General features: G+C 36.5%; 1 protein-coding gene across 3 annotated transcripts; it reads right to left on the bottom strand.

Moving 5' to 3' along the window:
• Positions 1-4,698: 4,698 nt before the first annotated feature.
• On the bottom strand, positions 4,699-21,557 carry il15ra (interleukin 15 receptor subunit alpha). 3 transcript variants are annotated; one of them, XM_046874002.1, is made up of 9 exons: positions 21,352-21,557; positions 20,902-21,218; positions 10,819-10,989; positions 10,580-10,588; positions 10,123-10,218; positions 9,807-10,016; positions 7,632-7,658; positions 7,433-7,520; positions 4,699-7,335 (listed from the first exon to the last, which is right to left on the bottom strand). In XM_046874002.1, the coding sequence occupies exons 2-9, from the start codon at positions 20,966-20,968 to the stop codon at positions 7,152-7,154; spliced, it is 852 nt and encodes a 283-aa protein (XP_046729958.1). In that variant the 5' UTR covers positions 20,969-21,218; positions 21,352-21,557; the 3' UTR covers positions 4,699-7,151. The 3 variants fall into 3 exon arrangements, with proteins under 3 accessions (XP_046729958.1, XP_046729957.1, XP_046729959.1); XM_046874001.1 differs by having other exon boundaries at positions 7,632-7,667; positions 21,352-21,555; XM_046874003.1 differs by lacking the exon at positions 9,807-10,016 and having other exon boundaries at positions 7,632-7,667; positions 21,352-21,556.
• Between the last annotated feature and the right edge of the window lie 2,255 nt (positions 21,558-23,812).

The raw sequence follows: 23,812 nt of genomic DNA, 5'->3' as shown, positions 1-23,812 counted from the left end.
ACTTAAAATCCCCCAAACGATTACTCTCGAAGTTCAGAACTGTTTTTAAGAGTTTGGAAACTCAAGAGAAATCGAATTTGGTATTTCCAGTATCCCAGCGCATTCAAACACAGAGAGTCGACTCTTTGTTCGACTGCAATGCAAATGCTCGGTTCGAACTTCAGAACTGTTTTCAAGAGTTCTGTAATTAAAGAGTAATCGAATTGGGCATTTCCAATTGCCCCAGTGCATTTTTAGTTTTAGGGGTCAAAAGCAGAGGTGGCAAGGTACACACATCACTCACTTAAGTGGAAGTAAAGTAGTTTTGGTTCTAACATGTACTTAAGTAGCCTTTAGCCTTTGCTACCTGTTTTATAGGCAAATTATGATTTACGTTATTTAAAACACCACAATTACTTTCAAACATTTACAAGAATATTTTGTGTTATTATGCTCTATATTGGGAATGATTTCAATAATATAAAAAATGCATAAGGCTTTGCATAAAGCATCTTTGTTTGTCCATGCCAATGTTGATTAGAGTATTAAAAACTTGAAAAGTATTAATTTAAGGTACATTTGGAACAGATAAAAATGTACGATTAAGTTTTATTTAATATTGTTAACTCATGACAAGCATGTAATCAATTGCGATTAAATATTTGTAATCGATTGACAGCCCTAATATTAATATTAAGTGACGTCCAGTTACTAGCGTGACACTAAAACAGGTAGTAAAGGCTACTTGTTACTTAAGTATATGTCAGAACCCAAACTACTTTACTTTAATTTGAGTAAAAAAGTAGTCAGTACTTCAACTTCTACCAGAGTTTTTTAAAACATGAGTATTTGTACTTCTATTTGAGTGAAGTAAGTGTGATGACTTTTGACACCTCTGTAATGGATACCCAGCCATATGTCATGTGAGCTTTAATAAGCTTCTTCCTTCATGGGCAGCTTTGGAAGAAAATACCTCATTGTTCCAAGTTAATTTATGACTCATAATAAAAGCCACAGGAAGTATTAATTTGCTATTAATAGGTTCTGGATTACATAATGGTGGTATTAAAAAAACAAGAAAAAAATTGACTTTTCTTCAAATGAGACAAAAATATAATTAAGACATTTGGTAAGACTTTATTTATACACCACCTTGTTTTTAGAAAATAAAAAATACATTTGCTTCTTCTTCAGTAGTAAATATGGAACAGACAATACAGAAATCTTTACTTCATCTGGGACACCATTTTACAGGTGGAGTCTGACCTTAAGTCATCTGTATGTTTATAACGAAGCCCAACCAGCCTCTCTTCTTGTTTCCACGATTATTAGCAGGAATTAAATGTATATGATTGCAGGTTGTAGGAGGCAGCAGCGGAATTTATTGTAGTATTGAATAATATATCATAATTCATTATGATTTATTATGCAGTGGTTATTTTAATGTATCACATGCTTTGCAACACACTGATTCATGTAACATACAGTACAATAATTAATCACACACTGTAAACCCTAATGCTCTCATTAGTTAAACAATCAAGTAACCTTGAATAAAAACTACTTGATATTTCGTATTTTCTACTTATAACTCAAACATGTTAGTTTAACTTATGAACTTAAAATCCTGACTCATTTAAATAGCTCACTCTTTAATGTGATTGGCTTAGCAAGGAGATGATTGGTAGATTATTATAAAAGGCGGTCCTTAATGCCTGTCTTCAAGTCAAGTCAAATCGAGTTTATTTCTATAGCGCTTTTCACAACAGACATTGTCTCAAAGCAGCTTTACTGTGTACTGTGTACCACTGTGTATAGTACCACTGTGTATAGTAAAAATGACAATAAAAGCAACTTGACTTGACTTGACTTGACTTGAATGGTGTACATTTATCCCTGATGAGCAGTAATGGCAACTGTGGCAAGGAAAAACCCCCTTAGATTTTATGAGGAAGAAACCTTGAGAGGAACCAGACTCAAAGGGGAACCCAACCTCATTTGGGTGACATCATGACTGTAATTATAGTCTTTAAACAATACAGAACACTGGAGAGTGAGAAAATGTTGAGGTCAGTAAATAAAATTATTATGTAGGTATAAACGTATATAAAATTATAACCCAGCCATTAGGGTTGCACAAGCCAGTGCACTCTTAGTGCCAGTCCCAAGCCCAGATAACTGGGGAGGGTTGCGTTTGAAAGAGAATCCAGCATAAAACTTGCTAAATTAAATATGCGGATCACCAAAGATAGAAAAGAGTAGTGGAAGCCAGACTGAGAGAAAAGGTGATTATCTTTGAGCAACAGTATGGTTTCATGCCCAGGAAGAGCACCACAAACGCATTATTTGCTTTGAGAATGTTGATGGAGAAGTATAGAGAAGGTCAGAAGGAGTTGCATTGTGCGTTTGTGGATTTAGAGAAAGCGTACGAGCCAAAAGAGGAATTGTGGTATTGTATGGAATTGTGGTATTGCACTGTGACAGCAGTGAAGTGTGCAGTAGGAACGACAGACTGGTTCAAGGTGGAGATCGGACAGAGACAGTGGCATTGACTAAAAGACAGCAAGTGGAGCTGGAGGTAGCGGAGCTGAAGATGTTGAGGTTTTTTTGGAAGTGACGAGGATGGACAGGATTAGAAATGAGCTTATTAGAGGAACAGCGCATGTAGGACGTTTTGGAGACAAAGTGAGGGAGGCGAGATTGAGATGGTTTGGACATGTGCAGATAATGGGACATGGGGTATATCTGTAGAAGAATGTTGAGGATGGAGCCACCAGGAAAGGGAAAAGAGGAAGACCAAGGAGAAGATTTATGAATGTGGTGAGGTAAGACATGCATGGTTGAAAGAGGAAGATGCAGAGGATGGAGGGGTATGGAGACGGATGATCTCCTGTTGGGACCCCTAATGGGAGAAGCTAAAAGAAAACTAATATAAGAGTATAAACTTTAATTGTGTAATATATTTGTTAAAATCCTAATGGTACATTTCTATAATAAAGGACAAGCCAACCATCATTAAATATTTTCTAAAAAACACATTACATTAGTGATGTTTTTCCTGGTCAAACGTTGCCAACATTGCTATTAATTTTGTGAAGGTTTGCTTGAGAAATAAACTAAATTTGACTTGTAATATGTAAATACATTGGTTGATAAATCAGTTAATCGTTTGTTTTGAGGAAGAACAAAGTGATGTTTTATAGTCAGTGAAATCCAACAACAGTCCATCCTCACATTTATCATCAATAATTATTTTTTATTTAATAACTCTATCTAGCTGATCTTCCTTAATTTGCTTGTTTAGGCATATTTTAAATAACATTAAGATTTTATTAATTATTAGAATAAAATATACATTTCTTTATGATGTTTTGTCATTGGTTAACCTTTTTTATATTATATATATATATATATATTTTCAATTGTTTTTATATTGTAGGTGATATGAGACAAGAGCTTGTGGAAATGTATGTATTTTTAACTGTGAAAAAAGAAGGGGAACTTCTCAAACATTATCGTTTGAAACATGGTGGTCATACAAAAACTACCTTTTCCATGCCTGCACCACGGCTGTCTTCGTAAGTTTATCTCCATCAGTAGCTTGAAAGTTCATCAGTCAAAAGTTCATGTAAAAAAACATGATCGGAAAATTGCCCCACTTACATTTACTTGTCAGCACTGTGAATTTTCTAAACCCTGCACAGAAGCAGATTTTCTGAAGCATTTGGAAGTCATTTATGTGTTACAGGAATTTAGGCAAGAATCTCAAGCAAACACAGTCCACGGTTCATGTATCTTTTTAAATCTTGAACTTTGTAAAGCGCCTTGTGGTTAGTAATTATTAATCTAATTTAAGATAAATTGAAAGCATATTATGCGGTCAACATTGGATGTATTTCCAATTAATTGTGAATTGTTGTGGCATTAAGAGAATTTCATGTTTTTTCCTAAAGTCAGCCCAGCCAATTGAACCCAAGGGCCGAACCCTTGTGCTGCAAGGACTGCCTGTCCTGCTCGGAGATGATGAGTCAGGTTTAGTAAATGCATCTGTTTATAACCTGTTTACATTTGAAAAGCCACCTGTGTTTACAGCAGTCTGAATATTTGTCATAAGATAATGTTGATTTTAAAGCAATAGTTCACACAAAAAAGAAATTTGCTTAAAATGAACTCACCCTCCAACACTTAGGAAACAAAGGAACAAAATTTGTCAGTGGGGAAATACCTTTTTTAAAAAAAAGACACTAATATGCACCCTTTAGGTGTAAATAAGGCACAAAAATGTATCTTTTAAAAATGTACTGCCCTGGTCACAGGTTTTGTATCTTTTTGTTCTGAGAATGAACATGTAGATGAAGTTAATGATTCATACGCTTAGATTTGGAGAAATCGCTAGCATCAGAGTCGACAGTGCTGATAACATCATTACAATAATCCACAAGTAATCCACAACAATCCTTGTAAATCTTGTAAAGAGAAAAGCTATGTGTTTGTAAGAAACAAATCCATTATTTGTGGATTATTGTGCTGTTTTTATCAGCTGTTTGGACTCTCTTTCTGATGGCACCCATTTACTGCAGAGGATCCATTGATGAGCAACTGATGTAATGTTTCAATTCTGCAAATCTTATCTGATAAAGAAACAAAATCATCTACATCTTTAATAGAATGAGGGCAAGTCAATTTACCAACAATTTGCTAAGTTTTCAAGAAACTAACTTCAAGAAACATGGCTTTTTAATACAAGAATATTATAACAATCTGTTATACAATAACATACAATAAGTGATGTGTGTAGTGATGTGCATATATTTAGTAGGAGTTCTAAAAAATGTGCATTGATGTTCAACCTTTAATGCATGATCACAAAATAAGATTTATTCTTGTATCTTCACTAGGTGTCCAATCATCGCAATTCTATCCTTTATGTGCCAGTGGGGGTCTTATTCAAGGACACTGATCTTTACCCCCCTACTCCTTGCATTTTAATTCCTTGATTGGTATATTACCAATGGTGATTGACAAGATGCCAGACCTCCCACAAGCAAAGTGTCTTCTCTTTGGTCTCATTTACACATTAGACCTAAATGACCCCAAAACCCTTGCAAACACGTTTGATTTCATACAGTGTGTACTGATGTAAATGGGACAGAACACCCTCAAGCCCAAAGTACAGTTTTAGTTAAGAAAGTCTTATTGTTGCTAAATTTAAATCAGTATTGTTACATGAACACGTTCAGTACATATTAACAGAATGGTGAGACAATTTTTCCATTTGTTTAATCCATTAATGAATAATAGAAAGTGGTTAAATTGTTGAAGAGCACAAAGTTTGCGCAGTATTGATGAAGTGCAGCAGTTAATGTGGGACATTGTTACTGTTGTTACAACCTGTACAGTATTGTAGAGTCCATTACAGTATGTACTGCGATTTAATTATTGTTTAACTGTACAGTGTTGTATAGTGTGGCTGTAATCCAGCTTTATTTTCATTACAGTATTTTTTAAATGTAATTAATATTGTTTAATTTTGCACAATAAATACATTCAATGTGCTGTTTAGTATGTTTTATGATTGCATAGATCTTAAACAGTTAAAAGAAGAAAGAGCTTAGTCAATTTAATTTATAATAATTTTTTAATTTTAGTATATTTTTTAAGTTGAGTTAACTTAAATATGCAAGAAAGTGAACTAAATAGTTAAAGTGGAATTTATAAAACTAAACAATTTAAGTACAGTCTACATGAGCACCAAGTTATGTAAACTTAAATATACAAGTTTTGGAAAATCCATTAATCAATTCAACTGAGGGAATGAGTTTACTCAATAGATTATTCATTGAACTTATTATGGTTTTCAGTGCATAAATGAAGTTTTGCACTATTATTCACACATTATTTCTTTAAATAAAAAAAAAATGTTTGGCACTCAATAGAAAGTATTTCTTGTGGTATGTTATTTATGGGACAAAAATAAAAAGAAGTTGTTTTACTATGGAATTTCTAAGAGGCCATGCCTTATTTTTTCTTTCTTGTTTTCTCATCATGACGATGTTCTCTCAACGCATTGGCATCTGAAACATGACCACCTTCTTCTCAAGTTTTGGACACTTATGTGTATGTTGTCAATCACAGACAGACACAGAGCTGTTTCAGTTAAATTATTCGCTGATCAAAGCCTCCAGGACATGTTTTTATGCCGATTACACAATAAAATGTATTACTGATCATGAGGAAACAATGATTGGTATGTCAAGATCATGAAAAAATGAAGTACTGATGATGAGAAAAAAATATGCCGTGATCAAGAGAAAACAAGTAAGAAAAACGTTGTTTTAACGCATTGCCTCTTAGGATTTCCGTATTATACAACATTACACAGATGGAGAAAAATCTAAAAATGGCAGTTACCATGAGTCACCAAAAAGTGGTCAACATCCGCTGTATGATGTTATCGTTTTATTTAGTTATTAAGTTGTTCATGCTTTTTTAAGATATAAAAAAATATATGTCTATATACAAGAATAGTATGAAAATGCTATTCATATAAATACACTTTAAGCAAGCACATAAAAGCATCTTCAGATTTTTTCATTAATAAACCTCTATATTACTTAAACTACTCAATTTTAACAACAAAAACAGTATAAAAAATGATTGTATTGTTCTTAACGTTTACGATGGCAAAATAAATGCCATGACACAGTAATTATATGTTTGCATAGGGTTAAAAAAAAATTCCTGTGTTTAATGCAAATAAATTAAAAGATAAGCAACTTTATAACATTGTGTGAAAGTTTATATTTATATATATAAACATATGAAAACCAATTAAAATGTTTTAAAATACCAAAAATTGCCATGAATAGGCATTACGTTCAATAATGAATTTGTCTGAAGGTAATTTCTGCATTTTTTGTGACGGGGAACAAAGACGTCTGTCAATGCGACAAAAAAACTTCAAGTGATACAATCTTTGCTGTAAAACTAAAATAAAACACATAACACTGTCGAGTGCTCAGGTGGATTTTTTCTTTAGTACTTTAGTCAGTTCTCGTTGTTTCTATCATGTCTTCTGCCGTTTTCTTTCAGAAGCGTAAGAATGTTTGTTGATAATGCTGTTGTCCCCACATGAAATACTTTCTATTTAATTTGCCCTGGTTAAGATTCTTTTATGCAGAAAGAGAAATATTTGTATATTTAATTTCTGCAGAGTCTATTAAAGGACTGGCTGGAGGTTCAGTGAAGTCTGGAGAACAACTGTTGATGGTTTGAATCCTCATTAAGGGCGTAACTGAGCCAGGATTGTGTCTTGCTATTGTGACAAATTGGTCACTAGTTTCAGGTGGCGTTGAACTAACAGAGAAACAGAAACAGTGTAAAGATCTGGTAAAGCTCAATAAGACAATATACTGTGTGTTGGGTTGCACTGCAAAGTTTTTTGAAACCTTACCGTCTACGCCACAAAAGAAAGCCCACTACTGCTGCGAAGACAACAACGGTTATGATAATTCCAATTCCTGCAGTGATTCCTTTCGTGGCTAAACAGCATCAAAAACAGAGATATTTTTTCATGACTTTTTTTAATGACCTAAAAAATAAAGCAGAGAGATATTGAAAGCAAAATAATAATCACACATCTAAAGACTTACTTTCACCAGTTTGTTGATCAGGGACTACTGAAACTCCTGAAAGAGAGAGAGAAATAGAGGAGAGAGAGAGAGAGAGAGAGAGAGAGAGAGAGAGAGAGAGAGAGAGAGAGAGAGAGATTGGTGACTGTTATTGAATTAATATAAACTGTCTGCTACAATGGCTCAGGACTGCATTTATAATGAGCAGTTTTTAACCTCACAATGATAGAACATTAATGAATGGACATTTGGTGTCAACCAGCTGAGAATGGATTCCTTTTTGAGTCTAGTTCCTCTCAAGGTTTCATACCATTCAAAGGAGTTTTTTTCTTTCCACTGTCACCAGTGGCTTGTCATTAGGTACAAACTTATAGGGACTTGTTTATAAATGTAGAAATGATATTAGTGATATTTATTATTGATATTTATTTCTGTTAAGCTTCTTTGGGACAATTTCCATTGCTAAAAGTGTTATAAAAAAAATCAAATTGAATTGAGATAGTGCTTGTGTGAGGGAGTGGTGTGCCGTAGAACCTGGTTCTGTAAAAAAAAGTGAAGTGGTGACTACAAGACCAAGCACATCTGTCTGAAAGTAATTGAGAGTAAAATATACATATGCAGTGTTTAGTCTGTATAAATTGTATTATCCTATTTGAACTCTCTCTGTGTTGTCTGCTTGGACTGGAATCACAAGAGGAAATCACATATCACACACAAAAGACAGAACAACTGCAGGAAGAACACGCATTCTTTGCAAGCTGCTAAACCACAATATGAAGTACAATGACGAGAAAAAGACTAAGAGCTGCTTGAATTGAATCCTGAAAAGAATATATACATTTTGAAAGTATTTCATTTTCCTGAATTGAAAAAAGATATGTTTACATCATCCATCTTTTTTTTTTTTAACATATAAATATGTGTACATTGTTGAAGTGATGAGCTAATCTGGAACAAACAAAAATACATACTAGATAAATAGAATAGTGAGACAGGGCTGGACTGGTGAAACAAACGTTGTTCCACAAAATGTGTTCACTTTTTTCTGTCCATCAGCAGAAACAATTTAGGAGCACCACTGTGTCTATATTGTTTGTCTGGTAACTCAATTTTGTCAGATAATAGACACTGTCATAGTAGTATGTTTTGCACTGGTATAAGCAAAGCAACACAATAAGAAGCTTAGGAACTGAGGGTACAGTAGGTCAATATGAATGGAAACCCTGCTCAAGAACCTCACACTTCTGAACCCATGCAACTACATTAACATTTATGGTATTTGGCAGACATCCTTATCCAGAGCAACTTACAACTGAGTTGAGTGTTTAGGGCCTAGCTCTGTTTTAGCCCCAGGCAGATCTGGAGCAACTGTAAACTTCAATGACCATGTTCACTCTGAGAAACTCCAACTACCGACCCGGATATTGCAGCATTACCAAATATTTACATAGTTTACATAGACCCCATTGAGCAACATGTAAGTATTTTTGAAGCAGCTCCAGGATTCAAACTAAATAAACTATGATTCATGTTTTGTTTTTTTCTTGATGCTTTGACAAGGACAGTGACACCCATATCGGTGTCACACACTAGCGATGTGACCATTCTGAGAATGATCCAACACCCAATATAATAGAATATGTTATCTAAGGGATAATCCGCAGCTTTGTGTGAGTTACATGAGTTTAATGCACACATTTATCAAAGTAAAGTAAATAGGAAACATCTGCTATAGTTGCCTTGTTGTATATCGCTGTGAATGCATGTTAAGTGTTACAACTATTTATTAGACAGTGCATTCATTAAGAACAGTAATTAAAATGAATCATCTGTGTTTTCAACGGATTTAAATGCAAACCTTCAAGCCAATCAGAAACAAGTACTGAGAAAGACCGTGGTATGAATTATAATATCTGATGAGTGGTGGTGTTTTGGTGGCGTTTGTTCCCATTGATGGACAGGGTACAGGGAGGCTGGTGAATAATGCATAGTGAGAAAAAGGTCGTAGTTAGCATTTCAGTACATACAAAGTAGCATATATTAGGCGAACCTGATGAACACCAAGACGCGAAACTCTCCTTGAAAAAAAAAAGTCACAATTTTAGGAAATATGATGCCAGTTTTTAGTTGAGTTAAACCTAAACAAAGACCAGTTAGACGTGTTAGCTCTTTTAGCATCCTTTAATTCATGCTGACCGGTGCTTGTGGTAGAGCGGCTGCTAGGGGAATGTGAGGACATTGAGACACTGAGACTGTCTTTCTCGGTTGTGGATGAAGCTGCAATTCTAGCCGTAATGGATGTGGTCACAGATGTCTCCTCCGTTGTTGTTGTGGTCCTCTGAGTGGTTCGGTGGGACGTCCATGATGTTGTGGAAGCTGTGTGTATTGTTGTGGAGACAGTTTTTCCTGTCGTAGGAGTGTTACATACAAGAAAATATCAGCAAGGCCCAATGCAGGCACACAGTTACACGGAAACACGTACAACCCACGCAAGTTCTAAAACGACACGTACCAGACACTGTGGGAGTGCTGTTCATTGCCTGTGTACCATGGCTGGACCATGATGGTGTGAAAGTTGAATGAGGCGTGGGATTCTGTGAGCTTTTGTCTGTGATATATAACATTGAGCATGAGTCAGAGCTTTTCAATTACCATTTTTTCAAACATATGCTTAGATAGAATATGCACAACTATTTTTCTACTACAATGAATAGATCAGGTTTGACGCATTGTAAACGTGTACGTGGAATAAAGGTAAAGAAATACAGATAGAGATATTATAGAGGTAGAGAGGCAGTCAGAAAGACATGTGATTGACAAGTACCAATTTAAAACCCAAACACGTTGTCTCAGAAATCAATTGAAATGTAATAAGCTTAAGGCAGCAAAGACAGCTGTAGGATTAAAATCTAAACCAAATGTCAAAAAATGACAGATTGGAAATAAGGTTATGAAGAAAGACTACTCACATGGCGGTTCTAGATTTCACAGGAAGCACATTTACAAACATAAAGACCACACAGAAAGAAAAAAAGTGATATATAAGCTTATAAGGTAACTGCATAATCCCATTTAGAAAATCAGCCATTTTCTAATACACAGTTTGGATACTTTTAAGAAATTAAATAAAAATTCTAGCAAAGCCTGAGCAATAAACATTATAAAACAGCATTATAAGCAAAAGTATAATTAAACAGAGGTGCCTTACGTATGCATTCTAGAGGAGGATTGTTCACCCACGTGTTGATTTTACATTTAAAGAGGTTAGAAGTTCCAGCTTTTCTCATGTATCCGGGTTTACACATCATGCGGAAATTGGTATTTGGCGTATTTTTGGCTTTCTCTGTATTGTCAATATCAGGAGGATTCCCACAATTTCCTGAAAGGAAAAAAAGGAATAAACACTTTTCACACAATGCTTTTAAACACGGACACATACACACAAACGTACATGTTTATATTGCGTAAATCGTGTAAATGATGATTCATGAGATTGTGTCGTTGTGACTTGTGAATATGACTCCTTGTTTTGAAGTGAATGAAATGTTATAATAGTTACACTCTGCTAAATGCATTGGATCTACTCTCAATAAGCTACCATTTAAGCGGACAGGGAGTCAACATAAATAAACCCTACATTCATCAAAGTGTGTCATGTAATGATGTGCTGTAGAAATCTGTGAAAAATTGTGGGTATAATGACTGCACTACAAAGAGGGACTGGACTACAAAGGACTAAGGGAACACACAGCGTTCTCAATATGTGCCCAGAACAATCGGCCAAAAGTACATTGTGCCCTTGAAATAAGTATTAAAAAACAAAAAAAACCCTGTAAAATAACAAAATGTATATAAATAAATCAATAATTCATAATTGTCCAAATGACTCCACAACCACTGGAGGAGGAAGCACACACAAATTTTAAATACTCTGCTTAAATAAAGTACCACATGCTTGTGGATTCTCAGCAAATTAAATACATGAAAAATGTGCTTCCAAACAGTAACAAAATATAAATACTATAAATGTCCATCAAAAGTTGAGTCAATGTCGAAACTGCTCCGCTCATTTGTGATTGTCCGGAGTCCTACAGAAATCTAAGAATGCATTTGTGAATGTATACAGACATAAAGGTCAATATTTAGGTAGACCAATAATTTTCAGAAACAACATGACCTGTTCTACCACAGTTTCACAATCCCAGCTACTTTTTTTCAGTATATCCATGATGCATGAGAGCTTGTGACTGATAACACAAGAACAACACACACACCCTTATGCAAGACTTAAAAAATAACCATGGCACTTTATAGTGTCTGTCTTTGTGTTGGCGACAGCTTTCACTTCAGCTCAGGAAGATGCCAGACGCCCTAGGCTGCCTGCCAGCATGCAGCTAGTTTGTTTTCCTCCACAGCTCCTACCTTTTCAAAAACAACTGCCGATACCAATGTAACCATTCCCACCCCAACCACTGCTGTTACCACTGCTCATCCAACCACTCACAATACTACCACCCCCAACGTTACCACTGCTTCTCCAACCACTCACAATACTACCACCGCCAATGTTACCACTGCTCATCCAACCACTCACAATACTACCATGCCAATGTTACCACTGCTACTACAGCAACACCACCCACCCCAAAACCAACGCAGCCAACCAACATCATAGTAAGAAATGACACAACAAAAATGGTCTTCGTCAATACTGTGGCTGTCAACCTTACGTATGCCTTCAAGTCTGGAGTTTTGTTTTATTTGGAGAAGAAGTATGAATCGGTGCAACTTTTCAGCATGACTGCAAGACACTCATACTCCTGCAAAACAGAATCAGTCATACTGGGCAATGGCATCTACCAGATGTTTAGTCAGGACAGGATGCAAGCCTTTAACTTTACCAACATCCAGTTTGGTCCCCTTGACCTATGCAAGGCCGACCAGCCAGATTACCGAGTGGCCATCCGTGTAGGTGTGGTCCTGATCATCCTTATCTCATCAGTAGGAGAAAGAGAACATACAGATACCAGACTCTCTATATGAGAGACTCCATAGTGAAGTCCATAAAAGAACATCAACCTTATGAAGCAAACTTTCTGATTATGTAGCATCTCTGAATGGTGTTTCTGTGTCAAAGTGTACGGCTGTCAAAGACCTTGGTGTGATTATTGACCCTAGTCTTTCCTTTGAGTCTCACGTGAATAATATTACAAGAATCAACTCCTTTCACCTTAGAAATATTGCTAAAATTAGAAATATGTTGTCATTACAGGATGCAGAAAAACTAGTTCATGCTTTTGTTACATCTAGATTAGACTACTGTAACGCTTCACTGTCTGGGTGTTGAGTAAGTGCATAAATAAGCTTTAGTTAGTTCAGAATGCAGCAGTAAGAGTCCTCACTAGATCTAGAAAATATGACCACATCACCCCTGTTTTAATCAGTCTACACTGGCTCCCAATCAAATCTCGCATTGATTATAAAATACTACTACTGAAGTATAAAGCACTTAACGGTCTTGCACCGCAGTATCTGAGTGAACTTCTGTACCAGTATGATCCTCCATGCCGACTTAGATCAAAAGGTGCAAGTTATTTGTTGGTACCTCAAATAATGAAGACTACAGCAGGGGGCAGAGCTTTCTCTTATAAAGCCTCAGAGTTATGGAACAACCTTCCAATCAGGGTTTGGGACTCAGACACAGTCTCAGTGTTCAAGTCGAGGTTGAAAATGTATTTATTTAGTCAAGCCTTTGATCAGTAGATTTTTTCTTAAGTTACGTCGCAGATCTGAAGGGATCATGCATATAGAGTGTTTGGTGAACTGGGATATTTGTATGCTGTCGTCCCCTCACTCTCACACGTTCACTCAGATTTGTTGATGGTGGTGTGGTGGGTCGTCTCTTATCCCAGAGATCCCTCATGTCGGTGTTACCTTCTGGTTCTCCCTTTTAGCTATGCTGCGATAGCGAGTCTCCAAACTGCACAGTGATATTAACTTTCATACAACAATAAGGAACTTAAGAATCCATATCCTTCTCTTCCTGTCACCCTCTTCTCTCTCTCTCTCTCTCTCTCTCTCTCTCTCTCTCTCTCTCTCGGTCGAGTTAAACATGCTTCTGAGGGTCCAGTGACCACTGTTCCTGCCCTTCTCCCCTCCGTGGATCTTCCCACCAGGCCTGCCTCTGGATAGTGTTCTCTTCAACTGGAGGCCACTCTGTGCAGCTTGGGACGGTTTCTCTTCAACACCTTGGGTGGTTCCATGAAATTCCGGAGCAAGAACGGGCGTTTTGAGGAGGATCGGACTGTAGTTAATGTCGGCAGTCTGCTACATGGATTTAGGACTACTTTTTGCTTCTGATCACCATCACTGTACCCAGCAACATCATATATCTGCTATAAATGAACATTCGGTGCAAATCAGATGAGGATGGGTTCCCTCTTGAGTCCGGTTCCTCTCAAGGTTTCTTCCTTATTCCATTTCGGGGAGTTTTTCCTTGCCACAGTCGCCACTGGCTTGCTCATCACGGACAAACTTACTTATAAAGAACATATTCACTTTTAATCACCACATTATCTGTGTAAAGCTGCTTTGAGACAATGTTCATTGTTAAAAGCGCTATACAAATAAAATGAATTGAATTGAATGAATCATCTGTGCAAGTTAAATCTAGCATTTGGCACTTTTATGACAATTTTATGAAGCAGACCGTACTTTGGATTTTCTCTTTGATTTAAACCAAGCATCAACTACTGCTTCTTTTTGTAGGGCACATAATATACAACAACTAAAGGCCAACTAATGCGTATATGTGTCTGTATGTGTGTACTTGTGGTTATTAAAGTAAATACCTGTTTATGTTCTTTACGGTGGTTTGTTTAATCACAGATCGGGGCATTCAGTAATTCTGACCAGTTCTGTATATATTCAATTTTAAGATGATTTCAGTGTTGGCAAAAAACAAGTTTGTGCCTCATTGAGAGATCTCCTAATCATGGTATGAAGAAGCAGTGCAAAGGGTTTTCTTATGAAAAAGAAAAACAACTGTTTACACTCCCATTCACACCCAGTGAAGTAATCAATTCAGCCAGGAAACAAAACAGTCTCTTGTCCAATGAATTAATGTTTGCACCCATTAAGCCAGCCCCAGTCACGTCCCACCTCATGAAGATTGTGGACCTTTAAATAAGTAGATACTGACCCCGCAAACATCCCGAACTATCTAGAGACGTACCAACGCCAATTGGATCCCACTTCGTGTGGAGTTTGGACACTGGACCTCCTTGAGTGTTTAAGATAAGATAAGACAAACCTTTATTTATTCCACAATGGGGAAATTTCTTAAAATTTCTTAAAGGCTCTGGCATGGAGAAGCTGGTGTTGGATCTATGATGATCTCAAATGTTGGGCTATTTTATGAGTTGCTCAGTAGCTCCTAGTTCTATAACCACAAATTACTGTAGAAAGAACATTGCTCATAATCTTACATTCCAGTACTCATGTTAGTTCTCACTCTCCAGTGTTTTGTATTGTTTAAAGATTTATGATGACACTCTTGATGTCACCCAAATGAGGATGGGTTCCCCTTTTGAGTCTGGTTCCTCTCAAGGTTTCTTCCTCATAACATCTAAGGGAGTTTTTCCTTGCCACAGTCGCCATGGGTGCTCATCAGGGATAAATACACACATTTCACCTTAACTCTTAAAATTCTGTAAAGCTGCTTTAAGACAATGTCTGTTGTGAAAAGTGCTTCAGAACTTAACTTGACTTGAGTCAGTTTTCAAGTTACTTTTTAAAATGAATTATTTCAGTATTACAGTAAAATAATTCATCATTTTTTCCTCTGAAATATATGATTTTTGCTGAGTGTGATGAATAATAAGTCACAACGATGCATGTCCATCTTCAAACAGACTTCAACTTCCTGTTTACATTATAACTAATCTTATTAATCAAACCACACCACAGCATATAAGTACAATATAAATACACACACACACACACACACACACACACACACACACACACACACACACACACACACACACACTAAAATGTACTCTGTCAATATTTCTTCTGGCATACCAGGCAACAAAATCCCTACTCCTTATTTTGTTATCTCACACTCTGGTTATGTCCTGATAACCTGTTCATACATTGCCCTAAGTCTGATTTGAATACTGCAATTTAAATTTGATTGTACATGCAAGTCTCTTTTAATAAACTCATTCACAATAAACTCAAGTCCTGGCCTTTTTATTAAGCCAACATCTGACCATGTTAGCGATACAAGTAGACTGAGTTTACCGCATCCTTTTATTACCTTGTCGATTCCAGATAAAACTCCAGATAAAATTATCTTGATTGCCTCTGGGTACTGCTGTTTACCTAATTTCATTCTTTTTCTCATTTCTGAATATAGTGTAAAAACATTGATTGAAGTGCAGTATATTTTGTATCTAAACCAATAGGTGCTACCCAGTATTGTAAATAGTATGGTGTTCTTAATAAAATGGCTGGTGAATGTAGACCTATTCAAATTTAATTTCACACAAAAATTTGCTTGGCATGTGGAATGACTAATCGACTGCGTTTTTAATGTAGCTGATGATGGATAGGTTAAGAAGTTGTGTTGACAAGTGGAGCTGAACAGATCTCCAGAAAAGTGATAGCATCACATTCCATTCATTTTCCAGTCAATTTTCATAAAATTCTGGTATCCTGCCTTTAATGAGCCATAAGGTAAATGTACTGAAAGCTCAGATGAACAAGCAACATGCTTTTCACCACATGCTGATGACTACACTAGAACTACACTTAGCAAACACTAGATAACCACATCCTTTTCCTTTTCTTTCTCCATAAATGGTGCATTTCATTACATTAAGTCACAGAAACACAGCCTGAAAAAGCCTGAAAATTTACTATAATTTGAAAGCACTGTAGGACTATAATAATGTCCTAACAGTAAACCAGCTCAATGGGACATACATAAACATGAGCACTATTCACATGTGGGCCTAAAAGAGAAACCATTCTGACAAGGCTTCTCACACAGATCACTGATAAACACCTCTGTGAGGTATTTAAGCCTCTAATGTTCAGAAGTCTGTTTATGTCAAGTTAGCCAGTCACAAGTGGACATGTTCATGTGTCTAGAATGAATTCCCACTGTCCACTAAACAGTAAAATATACTACTGATTGATAAATGATTGATTAAAGCTTTACTCATGCTTATTACTTCTTGAATTTTCAGGAATTTATATTTACATTTAATCGGATTTTAACAATCATTAAAAGATAAATTCAGACTTCTGACACAAAGTCCAAGCTACACTACAATAGGGTATTTACAATAGAGAGACATATTTTTATGTCCTTCATAAAATCGAGGGATTTAGGGACTTAAAGTGCTTAGAGTGCGTTTTCCACATCCAGCAATTCGATATAAGTCAAACAAAAAAAAATAATCTGCTTTTTTTAAAAACCTTTCCAATGTGTCTCCAGTTATTCCGGTGTTACATAATGGACGGCTTTGTGACTGAATAGACCATGTAGCTGACATGTAATAACAAGAGAAATATTGTGCTGTAGATGGAAACATTAAGCTTTGGTTGAATTCTGGGAAAACTGACCGAAAGGATGAAACCGAGTTTTTCTGGCTGTATATATAATTTCACATTAATAAAAATGCTGCTAATACAGCCTAAGGACCACTAATGCTTTTTTCACACAGTGTCATAATTCGATTACGTGATTCATTTCAGCTGATGTAAAGAAATGTTACAATATCCATTTTGACTGTGAAAAATTACAGACTCTTTAAATGTCCGTGATGGATTTAAGAACTATGTGCAAATAACATGTATTAAAACTACTTCACAATGGCACATTACCATTTAAGCTTTTTGTGTCAACTTCCCAAGGGTACACGATAAAAAAAATACACCTACACAGCCACCCTTTGTAATAAATCATCTCCCTGTTTGCAGCTATTAATACATGATGCCAATCCTTAAGTCCAAAAAGCATGATGAATGTGGTGCATCAAAAAACGATGAAATTAAATAGTGCCTGTAGTTTTGCAAATCTGCTTACACAAAAAGCTGACATGAAATTGTGCAATTGAGCAATAAGAACGCAAACCTGAGATTCTGACTAATCGGAAGGAGTGTAAAGACGACATAAAAAAAGATATTTTATCAGCAGAATGGGCCTAATGGAATTAATCGGTGAATATTTTCCCCACAGGGGGAGAAAATGAAGAAAAACCCGAGATGGATACAATATTTTGCTTAATGCTGGAAAGAAATGTGATGATTGGGTTTTTCCTTTACACGCCAACAACTCATATATGCAGGGTTTCTTCGTTTATTTAATTATTATTACGAGACACATCTTATCGAACTGTGAGAAGACGTTTCATGCGGTCAGTAACTAGGGCCCAGAATCACTGTAATGTGTACTCGCTTATATACTATATTTTGCAGTTTTCTCGGTTAAATAAACAAACAATACGTGTAAGAGCTTATATATAGAATGTATAGCTATCGAACCATTATGTCAGTGTCGCTGGTGTTTTCCCTCTGCCCATCTCAGCGCAAAACTCTAGAATAATCTGCGCTATTTTTAAATAATGGACTAATACAACGTCCTTTTATTATAGTATCAGTGGTATGCCTCGCTGACACGGTATTGGTTTGTTGATATGGTAAGTGCTTTCTTTTACAACCAGGACTTCGGTAACACAATGCAAAACAAATGCCAGATGGGAATAGTTACCCTTTTGGATTCCTTCATCATTAAAAAAATTACGATTTATATTGTAGCAGTCTGGTGTTTTGGCCCTTTAACAGACAAAGGATCCTGTTGATATTTAAATATATGTACCTTGCCCAGCAAAAAGAATGTTGGGTTGAAATTTAGGCAGAAATACTTCCCATGTCCTTTGTGTTTTTATTAATGAACAATCACACAAGCAAAATATAATAATATATAAGACAACCTCCAGAATGAGTATTTGAGCAAATCGTCACTGTTCAAAAAAACAAATTTGTAATAATTTTGGCAGAAATAAAATCATAATCTGGGTCATAAATAACCCCCTAAATCACTCAGTGGCTACCTAGTACACTTGTTTCCCACATATGCAGAAGCCCAACAGTCTGGAAACGTTTTCCAGTATAAATAAGTTTTTTGCCAGATAGACAATGAATGTACAATGTACAACTGTGCAAATTGAGCACATTCAGCAGTAGCTCACTGACTAATATGTTGAACTTCTGGCTAGAAAAAACATGAGTGTAAATTACTGCATTACCAGTCTGTAGATTTAGCAAGGCCCCTAATCCTGAACTACTCAGTTATATAAATAAGCGTAAGTCAATCTGGATAAGAGTGAGTGCCAAATGCAATAAGTGTAAATTTAAAGTTCAAGTACTTTTGTTAAAATCTATTTACTTAGCATATCAATGTAATAAGAGTGACAGACCTTTCCAGCTATCGGCTACATCACCAAACATCCACTTCTAATGCTCTATGCTCATGAGAGTATCTTTTCTTTTTTAATAACTCTGACATGACTCACTTACAAATTTCTCTAACCTTGTCCAAAGTCCACAAAATTCTAATGCATGACTAGAAAAGCTTGTTTGAATAGACGCATAAAAACTGTGATCGGATATTTCTAGATAAATCTAGCATGTTTTCATCACCTGAGATCAAATTGACCCAATATTATAGAATTATATTATGGAACCCAAATTACAGAATATATAGTCAGCCATAAAATTATAATTAAACTCCTTCATATTCCGTGTTTCCTCCTATAATCTTGTTTGTAAACCTCAACAATGTAATCTACATTTTTCTTGGTCATATGTTCTGAGATCGAGGTTCCCTGGTGGTCTAGTGGTTAGGATGCGGCGCTCTCACTTCTGCGGCCCGTGTTCGATCCCCGGTCAGGGAACCAACCCCAGCTACTCTCAGTGCTGGTCCCAAGCCCGGATAAATAGGGAGGGTTGCATTAGGAAGGGCATCCAGCGTAAAAACATGTGCCAAATCAAACGCGCCAAATCGGAGGATCTGCTGTGGCGACCCCTAACGGGAGAAGCCGAAAGAAAGTTTATATGTTCTGAGATCATTTTAAGATCAATTCATTTAATGCAAGATATTGTCCTAAAAAATTTTTTTTTCCATTATTCAATTATATATTATACAGTTAATAGCTTACAATCATTTTCATTGTAGTTTTCTATCATTACAAAGATTTTCTTTCTATAAAAAAAAGAACACCATAAAATACGTGTATATGTGTAACTTCTTATTTTTTGATCAACTGTTATTACTGAAATCAGATTTGAGATTTATTATCAACCTTCTCTTGACCCACTGTTCCTATGATCAATTTTTGTCTACGAATGCTGTAGTTAAAAATATATATGACAGATGTATGTTGGGACATATTCAGTTATATAACATATAACACTTATATGTAACTTGGCTCGATAACATGGACTGTTAATCTGCTAACTTATTTAAAATGCTTATGCATATATAACATTATGTTTTATTAAAAAATAAAATAAAATTTCCTGACAAATAAAAAAAGCTACTAAAGCTATTTTTCTGCTTAAACGACAAAGGAATCTGCTGATGCGACATAAACGTGACTTGGATCCCAGGAACATAGTAAATTTAACCAAATTTGGTAAAAAAAAAAAAAAAAAAAACACACACACACCACAAAAATAATATACTGGATCAACATACTAACCCAAACCTGCTAGGTTAAAGAAGCACATATTGTTAGTGATGAATTTCCAATATGACTCAGATTGGGAACAGATTATCATCAGTTCAATATCAGATAACAATAAGTATGTCATCATTTCCGCAAATTCACAATAACACACTGATTCTGCCATTTGCCAGGATAACCATATATTGATGTCAAAACATCCAGTCTGCATTCTATTTCAACACCATAATAAAATCAATAATGGAATAAATTATTTATTTAGGATTCCCGATTGTGTAAAATCATGTGCTCTTTTTTTTATATATATATATATATATAATCATGATATTATGCAATTGTATTGAAAAAAGACAGATTCCTAACAGAAAAGGATTAAAAAATTGCAGATCTGAGTTCCCCCTGTAAATAATGTTTCATGGCTGCATCTTCATTACCTACTCACAATCAACAGCACGTTGGTGCTACAGGAGGTGTTAAAGAAGAAACCTGTCTGAATCACAGCAGGAAGGTGGATGTTCTGTCTTACTCACCATCTCCTCCTGTGATGATGGAGTACTCAGAGATGATGAAAATGAAAGTTAGAGTGGATGCGCGCATATCCAGTGCGTCCGGGGTATCCGAGCCTGACTGTCCTTCAAGAGCTTCACACGCATTTTAGGGACTCTTACGGATGAAACAGTTGTGCGTGTATGCGCAAATGCGCGCTCGCGTCCGTGCGGATGCGCGCGTCAGTATTTCCTTCCTTATTTCTCTGGGCGCGCAATACTTTCGCTTTCGCTTTGCACGAGTTGAAGAGATATAATCCGCGCTCTCCTTGTGCGTGTGTGTTATGTCGAGATTAAAATGCCTGAAATTTTACCGGAAAAAAAACAATCACAACAGCAGTAGTTAAATGCAACGCCACTTTTTACGCCACATACAGAAATAAGAGGAAAAGAAAAACACTCCAGACTCTACACGCGGTCAATAAACCCTCTTACCTCGATCATCATGTGTTTTTTACCTACATTAGTCCTATTGATTGGGGGGAAAAAACCGGCAGTACGCGTTTGATCTCTGCCTCGTGCTTATTGCTGACCTAGGAGCGCAAAATACCCGGCTTCCCTTATCCACGCGTCACTCACGTCGCTCACGTGCTTTACCGTAAAGACGTGTCGCGGCACCACTTTCACTATGCTTTCCTTCAGCATCAGGTTTTCTTTCAGCAAGTCTGCTGTGGTGTGTCGCGTGACATTTTGGCTTTCGATTTTTATTTTCTCCAGTTTTAGGGAGAAAAAAAACAGTGTTCTGCTTTACTGATCTCCTACTTCCTCGATCTGAACTGAAAGTGTATGAAAGCAGATATTTTTTTAGTAATTTAGATCAGTCATAACATTAAAACCACTGACACTCATTATCTCTTGGCAGCTAGTGAACAGCTGTTTCATAAAGTTGATGTGTTGGAAGCAGGAAAAATGGGCAACCATCCTGCTTCTCCACGCACTTCACATCCAAGTCTCCAGAACTCCAAAAGTCGCCTGCAGGTGTGATTACAACAGGTTGCCCTTGTAAACCTTTTTAACAGATTGCCACACACGCATTTAACAAATCATGTTGTCTTTACTGCCATTAGTAGTCATTACACTAATGCATGTTTGTGTGGAGTTACGCTTTTGTCACTTTTTTCACATCACTAGACACACCCATTGCTAGTAGATCGACTGGTCATGCCACTCGTTACTGGAAGTCATTAGGTCTCGTTGAAAAGGAATGGTCTTTGTTTGTTGCTGTGAAAACCAAGGTCACTATTCACATACTTTGCGACAGGGTCGGATCCGGGCCCTTTCGCCGGAAGTGTATTATTTTTCGTCCCTATCCCATCAGTAAACATCTATACCATGTTTTGTTTTTTCTTAAAAGATCTAATCCGTACCTGATTTTCCACACACACCACCACCCACAGCGCTGTCAATCACTCCGTGGTTTTAATTAATTTTGTTCTGGGCAAACTCCAGGCACTCCGAAGATAAATCTATTCTGAAATGCTCAAACCGGATAATCCGGCACTAACATCCAACCCACTGAAACGTTTCTTGATTTTTCACATGTTTGACATGAACCCCACAGGTTTTCTCAAAGTCAAATAGAGGATCTACAGATCTACAGATAGAGTTAACGAACCAAGTTTTTAACACATCAGCTCCATGAATTCTTCAGTAAAGAAGAATGTACACAACTGCACACAAGCCTGTACAACTCTGACCTCGAGGAACAGCATTCCATTTTAACGCACAATGAGTAATATTTCACTTGTTGCTGGCAACAGTTTCAATGCAGCAATTACATAAGAACTAATTATTTTATTCCCTCTAATTGACTACTTTTGTTTTTTTTCTGTACAGACAAACTTCACACAGTTATTTCATGAATGTGTTTTTTTTAAAGCACTGGCTCTGCATTGATAAGGAATGTATTTACAGACTATGTACTGCAATTAATACAGGATTATAGTGCCATATCCGGCTGATACGGTACACAGTTTTAGTGTAAAATAATGGGCATAAATGATATTACAATGTGATAATCAGTGCTGTAAATGTGAACATAACATAACTAATTAGCAGCAGGTTGTTGATTTAGAATGTAGTTTCATATGACAGCAGAACAATATCTTAAAGCATGCTGATACGGGCAGGAGCTTTAGTTCATGTTCACACCAAACAATTGGGAAAATGACCAGGTGATGTCGATTTTTTCAATCTAGCTGAAAATGTGATCAAGTTCTTTTTATTGGCTGATGAAACAAAAGCTATAACTACAACTATATATACCTAATTTATTATCAACTTTTTCAGCAAATTGAGCTACAGGAATTATTACTGAGCTACTGTTCCTTCTTTGGACCACTTTGGAAAAATACTGACCACTGCAGACCAGCGACACTCCACAAGAGCTGCAGTTTTGGAGATGCTCTGACCCAGTCGTCTAGCCATCACAATTTTGTGCTTGTCAAACTCGTTTAAATCCTTACGCTCGCCCATTTTTCCTGCTTCTAACACACACACACACACACACACACACACACACACACACACACACACACACACACACACACACACACACACACACACACAAAAACAAGCTATGAGGTCAAAGGAGCAAGGCTCAGATCTGGGGAAGGCTGCTAAAAATATTAAAGATGAAGATTCCCAAGAGCACAATGTCCTCGATCATTTTCAAATGGACACAACCAGGTTTCTTCCAAAAAAATTGATCACATGGCCACTCTGAGCAATCAGGGGAGAAGGACTTTAGCAAGAGAGATGACTTTGAACCCAATGATCACTCTGACTGAGCTCCGGAGAACCTGTGTGGAGGTGGGACATCCATCATTGCTGCCTCCACCGATCTGGGCTTTGTGCTCAGACAGAAGCCTGAGTGCAAAACCCATGGAAGGCCACT

This window comes from Silurus meridionalis, chromosome 18 (genome assembly GCF_014805685.1).
Source record: "Silurus meridionalis isolate SWU-2019-XX chromosome 18, ASM1480568v1, whole genome shotgun sequence".
In the NCBI taxonomy this organism is placed as follows: Eukaryota; Metazoa; Chordata; class Actinopteri; order Siluriformes; family Siluridae; genus Silurus; species Silurus meridionalis.
Note: the sequence above shows the minus strand (reverse complement) of the source record. Positions and strands in the feature narration are given on the sequence as shown.

Coding starts and splice junctions, on each gene's coding strand:
- il15ra (XM_046874001.1), bottom strand. CDS start 20,968: ATGCGCGCATCCACTCTAACTTTCATTTTCATCATCTCTGAGTACTCC. Junction 10,990..20,901: donor CATCATCACAGGAGGAGATG/GTGAGTAAGACA, acceptor TTTTCCTTTCAG/GAAATTGTGGGAATCCTCCT. Junction 7,521..7,631: donor TGATCAACAAACTGGTGAAA/GTAAGTCTTTAG, acceptor GATGCTGTTTAG/CCACGAAAGGAATCACTGCA.